Source organism: Ylistrum balloti, unplaced genomic scaffold (assembly GCF_031769215.1).
Source record: "Ylistrum balloti isolate Yb309-2 unplaced genomic scaffold, AGI_CSIRO_Ybal_v1 Utg370242, whole genome shotgun sequence".
Classification (NCBI taxonomy): Eukaryota; Metazoa; Mollusca; class Bivalvia; order Pectinida; family Pectinidae; genus Ylistrum; species Ylistrum balloti.
The window spans coordinates 765,609-780,021 of record NW_026782196.1 but is presented as its reverse complement, the minus strand read 5'-3'; the positions used below and the strand labels follow the sequence as shown (position 1 = coordinate 780,021).

The window sequence follows — 14,413 nt, the reverse complement described above, 5'->3', positions numbered from 1 at the left end:
GGTAGCCGGATTGGTCAAACTAGCAGTGGGATGAGGAGTTAGTTACAGGACACACACTACACAATACACACATTCAGTACAAATATATAGTTACAGGACATACACTACACAATACACACATTCAGTACAAATATATATCTCTTCTTAAATATTATCTTATCATACTTGTTTTTATAATTTGTCAGATGAAGCGCCGCGCACACACTGTCAGCCAAATGACAGAACTATGCTATTCTATTTTCACTTTCTGTTTGTTCATGCCTCGAAAAATACGAAACCTTGGCGGTTATTTTTCTTTCCAATGAGATATACAAATATTTTTCTTCCTTTTTTATTATTGAGTTGGAAAATATGTCTGCAGACCAATTGTAATCTTTTCTGTAAAGTTTTAACACTAGGAGTTTGTTATTCGTAGCGTACCTAAGTCACGAGAGGAAGAGGTCACTGGGTCAGTCTGATATGTGTGAAGGCTGACCATTTCACGATCCACGATGTTCAGACGCTGTTCAATTTTAGGACTGTGTCCGAGACGTTCATGGAATTACTCGCAGGTATCCATTTTGACATTTGTACAATGGGAATTTAACTAATAACATGAGTGTGCTGTTATCAAATAACATCTGTCGATTAAGATTTACAACTAAAAAGAGTCGAGGTACGTACGTACAATGTTTAGTTAGATACAACAATTACACACAGTACACACAGATACACAAATGAACATGCGTAGGTTAAAGTTCTAAAGTATCAGCGGAAAGCCAGATTTGATTACAGTAATTTTGAAAAAGGACATGTCTAAGCATTGTATAGAATTTTAACTTCCAGTAAAGATTTCTATGCAAGCGACATTGCGTCACATATAAGTACACACGATGTTTAAAAGTACTGTCTATATACAACATGTGTATCATCAACCTAGACTGTACCTATGTGAAATTCTCAGGTCCATGTAGAGTGCATAAATCGTACATGGTTCAGAAAAAAACTAGATAACTTCATTTTCTTAAAAGTAAATTACAGATTTGTTCATGTTGATCATAGTTCTACTGACATGAACATTTCGTTATTTGGACTTTTTTCTTCCTTGATTTGGCATTAGTTCTGCTGATGTTTTGTGAGTCACTGTGTTATTTTTTCTTTTGTTCCCTAGTTTTATTGAATTTAGGCAACAGTCATGTTGACAGAATGGTATTTTCTTATTGTTTTGTGTTGCAACAGTTTACTGCACACAACCACTTTCATGGTCATGTAGTCATGATCACCCATGAAAGAAGATAAGGTGTGCTGTAGACTGAATTAATAACAGTGACCATGAATGGCTAAACATGGTCCAGCATCTATCACAGCCAGATATACAACCAAAATGGCGAACACCTCACTGGTGTCAAGGTTTTACTGTCCATAGTATCTGTCACTGTAAATTACGTAATAGAAATAGTCAAAATGGAGCATGACTCTGCATACCTTTCCTTATACATGTGTTACTATAGAAAAGAACCCCTTTCTACTTTATAGACCCCTGTTTGTAGTAAATAACCTGTGGTGTATCATATCATTTCTACATTGTAGTAAATACAGATACAAATGAGAAATAAATGTTGTCTATTACGACTTGATTTGGGTTATATGTCCATAATCACGTTAATTATTATGGTGTTTAATTTTTGGGGAAGGTTAATGATTGAGTGGTACCCTGGAGTTCATTTCTGCTTTGCTCAGTATGTGAAAACATTTTCTTTTTTTACAGACTCGAAAGACTATACGACGACTTATGTGTTCATTGGCTCATGAAAATTTATCATGTGCACTGCACTTACAAAAGTGCCATTCTACATGTACTCAACCTATTCGACATTTTTCATCATTCATTCGAGGCATTGGACTAAATGTGGACAAATCAGAGTGTTTGATGGATGAGGACATTGTTGTGAAAGTTTCCAAATTGACTCCAAGCGAAAAAGTCACAATCCTGGCTACGACAGAAATAGATGGAAATCTCTTTTGGTCACATGGTGTATTTCGAGCCAATGACAGTGGTGTTGTAGATCTTAGCACGGATACACCAATTAGCGGCAGTTATGATGGTATGAAGGATTGTTATATGGAAACCTTTAACTCTTCTCAACAGATGTCTATAGATGTATGCTTAAATATTGAGAGGCTTGTATAAAAATGGTGTTTAACTTATCAGAGTATCATATAGGCAATGTATATTCTGACAAAAGACTTATGGAGGGTCTAGGGGAAATCCACAGATAACAAAAGACTTACTGGAGGGTCTAGGGGAAATCCACAGATAACAAAAGACTTACTGGAGGGTCTAGGGGAAATCCACAGATAACAAAAGACTTACTGGAGGGTCTTGGGGAAATCCACCGATAACAAAAGACTTACTGGAGGGTCTAGGGGAAATCCACAGATAACAAAAGACTTACTGGAGGGTCTAGGGGAAATCCACAGATAACAAAAGACTTACTGGAGGGTCTAGGGGAAATCCACAGATAACAAAAGACTTACTGGAGGGTCTAGGGGAAATCCACAGATAACAAAAGACTTACTGGAGGGTCTTGGGGAAATCCACCGATAACAAAAGACTTACTGGAGGGTCTAGGGGAAATCCACAGATAACAAAAGACTTACTGGAGGGTCTTGGGGAAATCCACAGATAACAAAAGACTTACTGGAGGGTCTAGGGGAAATCCACAGATAACAAAAGACTAAGATATCTAGAAGTAATATTGAAATGAAAAGTATCTGTTTTTTCCATGATGTAACGATAGTAAAGGACAAGAAAAAAAATACCCATTTGATGTTCCACATTATTTTTATTCCATAATACAATAAAGAGCAGACAAAGGAGATTTGTTTTTTCAAATTTCCTAGAACTACATGGTCTAGCAGCTGGTTAGATTTCGTAGTTTGTTGGTCAGAAAATGCCTAAATATTGAGTAGATCTGAGATATTATCCCACTGTTATTATTTAATCTATGATAAGTATAAATCACTCAACTTCGTATCTCTTTAATGTTAAATGGTTTTCACCAACAGAAGCAGATCCTGTAGGCTTAATTTGGAGTATGGTGGCAGCACCATGGTTACCAGCACATTGGCGCATGTTCCAAGCCAGAGCTATCAAGCCAAGGATATTTACCTTTAGTGTGTTCCCAGAATCAGATGATCCAAGTCAGTACCTCAAAGATAGAACGAAAATGTTCGCATCTGTTGAGCATAAAAGATGGTACAAATCTTCTGATACAAGACGAATACCTGTTGAACATCCACGACTCCAAGGCACTGTCTTTCTACCAGAAGGTATGCCTTCAGTTTGTTTTATTTCACTTCTATTTCAACAGAAGAGTTAAGATTCAACAACATATTTATGCAGGTAGGACATATTGAAGGATCCTAGAAGGATGAAACAGCTGTATGATATACCATTACTGACGAGTCTAAGAAGGGCGAAACAGCTATTTGATGTATTTAATTCATTGTTTGTCACTACTGTATCTAATCCAAAATTTATATGACAAGGTGTTATGTATCTTTCACTTTCACGATATGAGGATTGTTTTACATTGTAATGGTGAGCATTGCCTAATCTCTCACATTTTCTCACTGTAATAATTGGTGAAGTGTCACAATTTGACTGTGAAGATTGCCTGACCTTTAACTTTCTCATTTAGATTGTGAAAATGAGCTATGTTTTCATGGAATGTTGTAGGATTTTTTATGTTCCAAATTTGATGATTGCTCATCTATAACTTTTTGACTGTGGAGATTGCTTAACATTCCCGACCTGACTGATGACTGCCTCTTTACAAGTTGACCGTTGAGATTTGTTGAAGTGTCTCTACCTCATTTATAACATTATCTTTATTAAGGTTTGCATTATTGTTTATGACTGTGAATTTTCCCGATCTATCACGTTTAGACTCAGAAGTTAGTCCTTAATCTTTTATGTTTTGACATTGACAATTGTGTGATCATTTTTCTGATTCACAAATGTGATGATTTCTGGCCTTTTTAGTACTAACAAGAGATTCTTTGATCTTTTATGTTTTAACTGTGAAGGTAGCAGGATTTGTTTCCTCAATGTAATGGCTGCCAAACTTTCATGTCGTTGCTGTTCTAAAACAGAAATTTACATATCTTTTTAGCCCACTCTGATCAGATGGTGGGCAATTCAAATCGCTCTGCATCATTCTATCCATAAACAATATTTGTTATGGCTATTTTTTTTGAGAAGCACTGGATGGACCTTTCTCAAATTGTATATGTAAGTTTCCCTTGGTCTCTAGTTGTGCCCATTTTAATTTTGGGACTGATCAAAACAAGAAAATTGGCCAACAGGCAGCCATCTTGGACTTTTTCAATGAAGTTTGTTTTCGCTATTTCCTCAAAAAAGTCAAGGATGGATCTCTCTCAAATTTTATATGTAGGTTCCACTTGGTCTCTAGTTGTGCCCATGTTATTTTGGGTCTGATCAGAAAATCAAAATGGCCCACAAGTGGCCATCTTGGATTTTGACTTTGAATGTTTGTTATCACTATATCTTGAGAACTACTGAATAGATCTTTCTCAAATTTTATGTATAGGTTCCTTTAGGATCCTAGTTGTGCCAGTTTGAGTTTGGGTCGAGTAGATTGACAGATCTTGAAGTGAAGGCTGTCAATCTCTCACTGATTGTGATGATTGACAGATCTTGAAGTGAAGGCTGTCAGTCTCTCACTGATTGTGATGATTGACAGATCTTGAAGTGAAGGCTGTCAATCTCTCACTGATTGTGATGATTGACAGATCTTGAAGTGAAGGCTGTCAATCTCTCACTGTTTGTGATGATTGACAGATCTTGAAGTGAAGGCTGTCAATCTCTCACTGTTTGTGATGATTGACAGATCTTGAAGTGAAGGCTGTCAATCTCTCACTGATTGTGATGATTGACAGATCTTGAAGTGAAGGCTGTCAATCTCTCACTGATTGTGATGATTGACAGATCTTGAAGTGAAGGCTGTCAATCTCTCACTGATTGTGATGATTGACAGATCTTGAAGTGAAGGCTGTCAATCTCTCACTGATTGTGATGATTGACAGATCTTGAAGTGAAGGCTGTCAATCTCTCACTGATTGTGATGATTGACAGATCTTGAAGTGAAGACTGTCAATCTCTCACTGATTGTGATGATTGACAGATCTTGAAGTGAAGGCTGTCAATCTGTCACTGATTGTGATGATTGACAGATCTTGAAGTGAAGGCTGTCAATCTCTCACTGATTGTGATGATTGACAGATCTTGAAGTGAAGACTGTCAATCTGTCACTGATTGTGATGATTGACAGATCTTGAAGTGAAGGCTGTCAATCTCTCGCTGATTGTGATGATTGAGAGATCTTGAAGTGAAGGCTGGCAATCTCTCACATATTAACATGGCAAATAAAATCGTATGAAATGGCCGCTAATGTTTTCCGGCCTTGTGGAAAATGTTAGCAGCGATTTCATACGATTTTATTTGCCATGTGAATGTTTTGATTTTCTATATATACGATACACAAAGTTTTTATCTTTTTTGAATTATATATATATGCATAATAGAAATGAAGATTGATGATTTCGATCTTGTCTAGTAAAATTATACGGTATTTGTGATTGATTCTAGTTAATATGATACTCCTACCACAGGTCCAGGTCCCTTCCCGGGGGTCATTGATATGTACGGTGGCCTGGTGGCAATCGTGGAGGGACGGGCAGCGCTGCTTGCATCCAAGGGATTTGCCACTCTGTCCTTGTCATATGTTAACGGAAAGAATCTGCCACAGACAATGCTCAACATCGAACTAAATTATTTTGAGGTAATCAATAAAGCACGCTTTCTTTGAAAGATTTACATTTGAAGAAAGAATCCATAATGATGTCATTGATGGGCTTATGGCAAAAATCAAAAATGTTTTGAATCCTGAAGATGAGATTTGTGTTGATCAGCCTAGATTATACGAAAGGAAAATTCAATGTAATGATGTAGGAATTATTTCCACAAGTAAAGATGTACATATAAACTCTAAAACGCATATTTCATGTATGTTTTCATGTGTGTAAAGGAGAATTAGGGCTTAGGACGAGATATCATGATTGACACATGATTTACCTACATGTATCGTATGATGTGCTTAAATCCTGTCTTCATTGGAGAATAAAGAAAAGCTGTTCAATTTGTGATACAGGATGCGGCAAATTGGTTTGCTAGTTTACCAGAAGTACGTTCAGATGGCCTTGGTGTGTTGTCTTTGTGTCTCGGTGGAACGATGGCATTGTGGATGGCTCAGACTATTCCAAACGTATGTTTACCTGTTACATAATTCAGGGAGTAAGTTCCCCTCTTCCAAATTCATATGTTGATTGATGTTGTAGTGAAGGCTTTGATTAAATCTGTGTCTATATACAAAAACCCAATCCTTTGTGTGTGGAAATCAGTTTTTGTTTATACACCACAGGTGACACAAATTATAGTAAGGAGATTAGATGGTGTGCTATAAAATTTATGACCTTCGTCCCAGTTGGGTTGAGAAGTTAATATGAACCAAGTCTTTTTTTAGATATGATGATTCACTCATTAATACAAAGATTCCTCTCATTCCAGGTCAGAGCAGTGGTTAATATCAATGGAATGCCATACACTCACAGTAATTGGACGTACAATAAAATTGACATTGGATGTAAAACTTGGTAACTGCTTGATCTACTTCCTTAATACAGTGTAGAGGATGTGTTTGTGTTTTTAGCATTGTTGATCAATAGAACACTGGAGTAATTACACTTAAAACTATTTTCAATTTTTAACAATCTATAAATGACTGCATTACATGTATATTTTCACTTTTGTAAATGGCTACTGAGAGCGTCACGAAGAGTGATCTCTCCATCGTTCTCTTTCTATAATACATTATGTTTTCTGTCATTTCAACCTATCACAGACAATTTGTGTACAATTTATTTAATACTGAGAGCATCATGAATAGTGATGTCTCCATTGTTCTCTTTCTATAATACATTATGTTTACTGTCATTTCAACCTATCACAGTCAATTTATACTTAGGGTGTATCACAGTTTCCATAACATAAATCCATAGCTGATAGAAAAACTGAAAATACAGGGCTTCAGCTGAGATGCAGTATGATGGGTACTAAGATAGTATTAAATGGTTGTCAATCTCAATGGAAAATTTGCTGTCTTTAGATATGTTATATGCTCATCAGTATGTCTGGTAGTCTTGTTGTTATGAACCTCGTTCTCATTTTTATATGGCATAACTGTGATTGATTTGTGATAAAATCATGAGGTGGGCAGAAGAAATACCCTTCCACAATGCCAGGTGTTATTTTCTTTTCACATTCATGAATTTTTATGTGAATCTTCCTCTTGTTTATATTTTGCCCTTTTTCACATCTACGGTGAATAGGAAGAAATATTTTGTGAACATGTCAATATTGCTTTGTTGTTTTTGTCCTTCTAGGATCGACATAGAACGATTTAAAAAAATGGAGGAAGGTTTGTCGGTCAGGGACATGTTTGTGGTTCATGACGAATCCTTTTTAAAGGTGAGTTTGGAACAAAGAAACTGAATACCTATCTAGTAAGTGAAATCAGCATACAATAATTCTGTTCAGAAATAGTTGTCAAGACTTTTCAGATGGTTTCAGTTAATACCACTGAGCCGCAGTGTCAGTTGGCCACTCATACACTGAATTATAGGTGTCCTCACCTAAATGTCTGATTGGTATATATCTAAATTAAAGACTTTGAATTTATCATCAGTAAAAATGGAAGGAAATAAAGCATAAACAGCATCTCTAATTTTGGAGACAGTTTCTAGACCAACTTTATTTCCAGCTGTTTTTCAGCCCACCATCATCAGAAGTTCTCATATTTCTTATGTAGGACCCCATCATCCCTAGATGTGTACCATAGAGTTTGGGACTGATCACTATTTTTCTTAAGAACTTGATGGATCTCATGACTTTGAAAGTTTGTTATTGCTATTTCTTAAACATCACTGAATGGATCTCTCTCAAATTATATATATAGGTTCCCCTAGGTCCACAGTTGTGCTCATTTGATTTTGGGTCTGATCAGAAAAACAAAATGGCCGACAGGTGGCCACCTTGGATTTTGACTTTGCAAATTTGTTAACATATTTCTTGGGAAGTACAGGATGGAGCTCTCCCAACTTTCATATGAAGGTTCCCCTTTGTCCTTATTTTCAGATTTAGGCCTGATCAGATAAACAAAATGGCCGATAGGCAGGTGTCTTGAATTTTGACTTTGCAAGATTGTTACCGCTATTTCTTGAAAAATGTTTCATAGATCTTTCTCAAATTTCATGTGTAGCTTCCCCTTGGACTCTAGTTGTTCCAATGTAACTTTGGGACTGATCAGAAAAACAAAATGGCTGACAGGCAGCCATCTTTGATTTGACAGGTGATTATTATTGCTATTTCTGCCAAGTAATTTTGTATCATTAAGAGCAAAAGCAGAGGAGAGAAGAGAAAAGAAGGAGAAATTATCCAACTTCTAAAGAACAAGTAAAGATCATACATTGGTTGGTGCTAATATCCCTCTTGGATCGCTTGTTGATATCTTACTTTGAATGTTTGAATGTACAGTTATGTCAGGAAATGAATGCATGTATTCTTGTAGCCTTGGACACATGGCGCCCACCTCCTGACAATATCCGGCGGCGATGACCTCATGACCCGTATGGAATATAATGTTCGCTTATATGAGGAATTCATGCCACAAGATTATCGCCAAAAGAAAACAGAGTTTGTAGTATATCCTGGAGCTGGACATCTGATAGAGGTGCCACACGCCCCAGTGTGTCGTGTTGTCGAGGCAGCTAACAGGATCCAACAGGCATTACATCTACAGAATCCCGTACACCAACATAGTGAGTTTTTCAAAGACGCCATTCATAACATCAATAGTCGACATAATAGTTCATACAAACAGTTGACATAATAGTTCCTACAAAACATCAGTAATACATTATCACACACTGAGTTGACCATTCATGAGTGCTAGTTGTAAGTTCTCATATGCATATTTTTTTTTACATTTTTACGTGTGATACTGATTTTGTATTTTGACTCGAAATAATGTATAGGTTAATCTTTAGTACTGAAGGTTTATTTACGCTGCAGAACTGTCGAAATAACAAGAGGATTTACAGGATTCATCTAGGATTTGGATATTTAAACATTGTATCTCTAAGAAAGTATTTATTTGTATATATTTAATTTTTAGGCTGATTAAATTTTGTTTTAATGCTTATAAGATGAACAAACTCTCTGATAGGCAGTTTCGATAATATCAAATTCATGAAATTCAAGCTTTTGAACACAGCAGTTTCGATAATATCTGAATCATGACATTCAGCAAAGTAAAATTTTGAAGTCATTGCATTCATAGTATGCTGTTTACTCCTGCTAATATCTATTATCAGTTTTGTTGACATTTTGACATTATGTTTTTATTGAATGCTGCTACAGCAAACAGGTGAACTTACATATACCGATGACAGTTATACTGTAGGCGAAGTTTCCTCAGAAATCTTTTACCAACTATGGACGACAATTTGAGATATCCATGTTTTGTCATAGAAATGATATTCCTACATAATTACTTCATTCAGGTTTTAGAAAAAGATTGCCCTATGCTAAATATGAATTATCATATGAAGAAAATATGATGAAATGTATGGAAAAGTTGTAAGAAAACCATTTGTTCTAATGTGATCTATAAACATCATGTTCAGATAATCTATTGCTGTCTGGAGGATATCCCAAGGAGCACGCCGCAGCACAAAGGAACGCATGGCAGCTATCAGTAGACTTTCTCAAGAAGCATTTGTGTTGAAGAAAAAATTCTCTGTTCTCTCAGTGTCAGCTACGCTGAATTGAGTGTATAACATGGTAAAAATATGTCACCAAATGAATGAAAAAGGCATTTAAGTGAGAGACCTGATAGGAGATTAATTTGTGAACATAATTTGCTGCTAACGTGTTCATGTCATATCTATTCAAGTGAACGAACATGCCATATCTATTCAAGTGATTGAACATGCCATATCTATTCAAGTGATTGAACATGCCATATCTATTCAAGTGAACATGCCATATCTATTCAAGTGAAAACGAATACAGACGGAATAAACAGAGCATTACTCGAGAACATTGCATAATCAATGTGTCACATTAATAACAGGTATGCTTTATACATAAATTACATTATCAAAGGCAAATTGCAGATGGTTGTTAACAGCATTTTCCTCCAGTCAATCAAAAAGAGTTACTGCCCTTGTTTGCATTTTTTTGCTAGCTAGGAAAGAGAGACAGAAGACAAGGAAGAGCAGAAATTCAGGCGGGTAATCTTTAGCATCCAAATAAAACAATGTAAAAATGCACCCGCCACACCCTATTATTAGAAATGGAATAATTTGCCAATTTTGTATGAAGCTGTTGTTTGCTTTGTTTATTTCTTTCTCTCATATTTTTTAGCATTCTTGTCCATCACAGTCCTTTCTCATCAGTGAGACATGATATTCTGTGTGGCAGACAGTTATCAAATAAACAGCGTTTCAATTGTGTATGTGTAATAAGGCCTTATCAGGTGAACAAATAATTGTCTATATTTTACCTGCACTCATTCTTGAAGAATATGTATGATGGGCAAGAAAAGGTGGGTGTCGCTACGCAAAGGAGATCAGTATTATAATTGTTGAAGATTCCAAGATAGGAAGCAAGCATTGATTTTGTTTAATTATATAGACTTAATGTCAAGGGGATGTCTGTCCCCAGGATTGTCATGATAAATAGCATTGTTGTTTTTTTTTACGTCAGCTACGGTGTACAGTATACATGTATTTTTATATCATTAAATACTGTGGCCAAGATATTCCAAATATGGTGTTTATTAATCATTTACTGTGATTGAGTGATTTGATCTTGGATAATTCATTTTATACACAGAAAAAAGTTTAAAAATCTGGCCTATGTAATACCAAAGTCTTGCTTTCACCCATTTAGTCGAACTGTACCTATTGATAATCACTTCTGTGCATTTGGTGAGTGGTTACTAACTGTGGTCATTATGGCAATGTCTGAATTCACTAAATTTTAAATTCATACAAATATATACACACCATACATCTATATAAACATCATACACTTATATACACACCATACATCTATATAAACATCATACACTTATATACACACCATACATCTATATACACACCATACATCTATATACACACCATACATCTATAGAAACACCCCGGTCCATGAAAATTTAACTAAAACAATCGGAGCGTTGCTGTTACAAGCTACATCGGCACAGACTTCCCTCACTTATAATAGTGCTTATGATTATGTCAGTTTGTTGGTACTGTGTTTACAGGTACCCCAGTTTTATCTACCTCATACAATATACTTGCATAATTTGTTGCTCACTTATTCCAGCAGGGGTTAGCGCCAGCTACTATTTCTACATATGTCGCAGCTATAGGGGTTAGCGCCAGCTACTATTTCTACATATGTCGCAGCTATAGGGGTTAGCGCCAGCTACTGTTCCTACATATGTCGCGGCTATAGGGGTTAGCGCCAGCTACTATTTCTACATATGTCGCGGCTATAGGGGTTAGCGCCAGCTGCTATTTCTACTTATGTCGCGGCTATAGGGGTTAGCGCCAGCTGCTGTTTCTACATATGTCGCGGCTATAGGGGTTAGCGCCAGCTACTATTTCTACTTATGTCGTGGCTATAGGGGTTAGCGCCAGCTACTGTTTCTACATATGTCGCGGCTATAGGGGTTAGCGCCAGTTACTATTTCTACATATGTCGCGGCTATAGGGGTTAGCGCCAGCTACTATTTCTACTTATGTCGCGGCTATAGGTGTTAGAGCCAGCTACTATTTCTACATATGTCACGGCTATTGGTTATATAAACAGGCTCTGTGGTTACGGCGATCCCGTTCAGTCATTTTTGATAAAAAAGCTGCTTAATTCGGTTCATCGGGGTACTCACCAATCCGATAATCATTTACCTATCACACCTGAGATCCTCACTCAATTGGTTGCCTCCCAAAGGTATACTACGTCGTCACCTTATCACCTTCATTTAATTAATGCCATGTATTTATTGGCTTTCCATGCTTTCTTGCGTGTGGGTGAGATGACTGTTAACGTGGAACGAGCGTCGGTCAGCAATCCGGGGAAATGAACACCGAAAAGATTGATTTCAATGACAAATGTTTATTTACAATGATGACAATAAAGAGATTAAATAAAAAAAACCTATAATACCCACACGTCACACTCACTAATTCACTCATTCACAAACACAATTATTACAAGTTACAGTCTGTAGCTACACACACAACGACGAATGGGATCCTGGTACAGTTCCGGTGCAAGACAGTCGCTAACCTGCAACCACGCTCAATCCAGAGCCAAGAGGTATAAACACATCAAGCAGCACCATGCTTGCTTGAAACGCCCAAAATGGCAAACTCACTAGTGTCCAAGACACGACAGGAAAGCTGGGATGTACACACTAGTGTCCTTGACACGACAGCCATCCCAATAGTAGATATACTGTGACTCAGCCTCCAAGCAAGTCGCTGACCCTGGCCTACGTAACGACCCAACACATGTATTCCATGCTGACCTTGACCCTGGCGAAGAGAACTTATCCGGTCGGTCCTGACACTGGAGTCACAATGAGTTGGCACAGCTGACTGGTCCTGGCTTGCTAGCTGAGAATCCTAGTCCGTTATGTGAAGCACAATCTGTCGTCTGTGCCTTGTTCACAATATCGGAAACAGCTATATTTACATATCGGCTACACGAACTCACAAAACTGTGGACCGTAAACAAGTGTCCATTCCGTGCACAACCGGTCAAGCCCGTGACGTATATCCGCCCAGTGGTGCGGACAATTAAGAGTCCTTACACCGCAAAACAAACTCAAATTAAAACTTACCATTTATAGACAAACTATACATGCTTACGTGACAATGACATAGAGTAAATCAGCTGGCAATGTGTTACAGTTTGCAGATCTTAAGGTGCTCACAAATTCTTCCTGCCCTCTTGGCCAACTGGAATTGACATTTCATTCCTTCAAAGGACATTATAACATACGTCCTATTACGCTAGCCATTGCTGCTGCCAGGCAAAATCAGACTTTATGCCCTGTCCTTGCGATGCGACAATATCTGCAGCTTTGTGGCCAGATTTCTGGCCCACTTTTTTGTTTTCCTGGTGGGCAGGCTGTTTCTTATGCCTTTTTCTGTGACAGTCTCAAGCAATCCTTGGGCTGGGCAGGCCTTTCTCATCTATGGATTACTCCGCACAGTTATCCGAATTGGTGCTGCTAGCTATGCAGCATCGCGTGGTGTTTCTGATGATGAGATACAGCAGATGGGCAGGTGGCAGTAGTTGGCCTTTAAACAGTATATTTGTCTGCCTTCAGTGTTTGATTGGTGTTTTAATTTTGAATGATACATTATTTATTCCTTCAACATTTGTCGTACCTTTAGTCATGGGGTCTACTGGTCACCTGAGATAGAGTTAAGCTTGTGCAAAAATTCCCCCCTTGCTTTTAATGGCACATTATATCTATTGTATTGTAATAATTTTTGGTTATATATTTTCTGTCATATCTTGTGTATTTTAGAACATGTGTATTACCATATTTGGCAACTATTTATTTAACCTTTCTGATTTCATAGTTTCTCCCAACTTCCATGGCAGCAGATGGGGGAGAGATTCCTTACCCATAGGTTGCACCTAGGGAAAGTTATCTCTGTGGCATTTTCTGATCCCCATCTTAGACTTGTTTAATGTTTTTTTCATAACATTGTTAACAAGAACATTTGGTATATGATGTATGTTCATGAGAGTTTACATATGTACATTTATATATATATGTCGTTAATAAAAACGGCCAATTTCAATTCATATTGAGTCTTTGTGGTTTATTTACAAGTCTAACTAGCTCGCCATGGTAGCTGTTCATAGTGGAATCATTTATAAAGGGTACTGAAGACATATGAAATTTTTTAGACAGATATATTGATAGCTATTGATTCTAAAGTGGTAAGTAGTTGTGTTTGTCATATTGTTGTTCAACTGACTTAAAATGCATGTCCAGTTAAAACCGTCATGGGAGGTAGATATGGGGTTAAATAACCGAACAATATCAGTAAAATATGTCTGCCACAAATGGAAATAGCAAATATAATTGAAACATGATATTCATTAGAGATTTGCATTCTCCATACAAAGTACACGAGATATAGGATCTGTACTCACTGTTGACTCCTGAAGCAGTTCTTTTATTTACTTATTTGCTTCTCA

At 37.1% G+C, this 14,413-nt stretch overlaps 1 protein-coding gene across 1 annotated transcript; it reads left to right on the top strand.

Moving 5' to 3' along the window:
* The first annotated feature begins 392 nt into the window (after nt 1–392).
* LOC132552238 (acyl-coenzyme A thioesterase 1-like) lies at nt 393–14,014 on the top strand. Its single transcript, XM_060216388.1, has 9 exons — nt 393–551; nt 1,748–2,084; nt 3,049–3,312; nt 5,677–5,846; nt 6,216–6,329; nt 6,632–6,717; nt 7,507–7,591; nt 8,691–8,940; nt 9,808–14,014. Exons 1-9 carry the CDS (start codon nt 492–494, stop codon nt 9,906–9,908), a joined length of 1,467 nt encoding a protein of 488 aa, XP_060072371.1. The 5' UTR covers nt 393–491; the 3' UTR covers nt 9,909–14,014.
* Nucleotides 14,015–14,413: the final 399 nt, after the last annotated feature.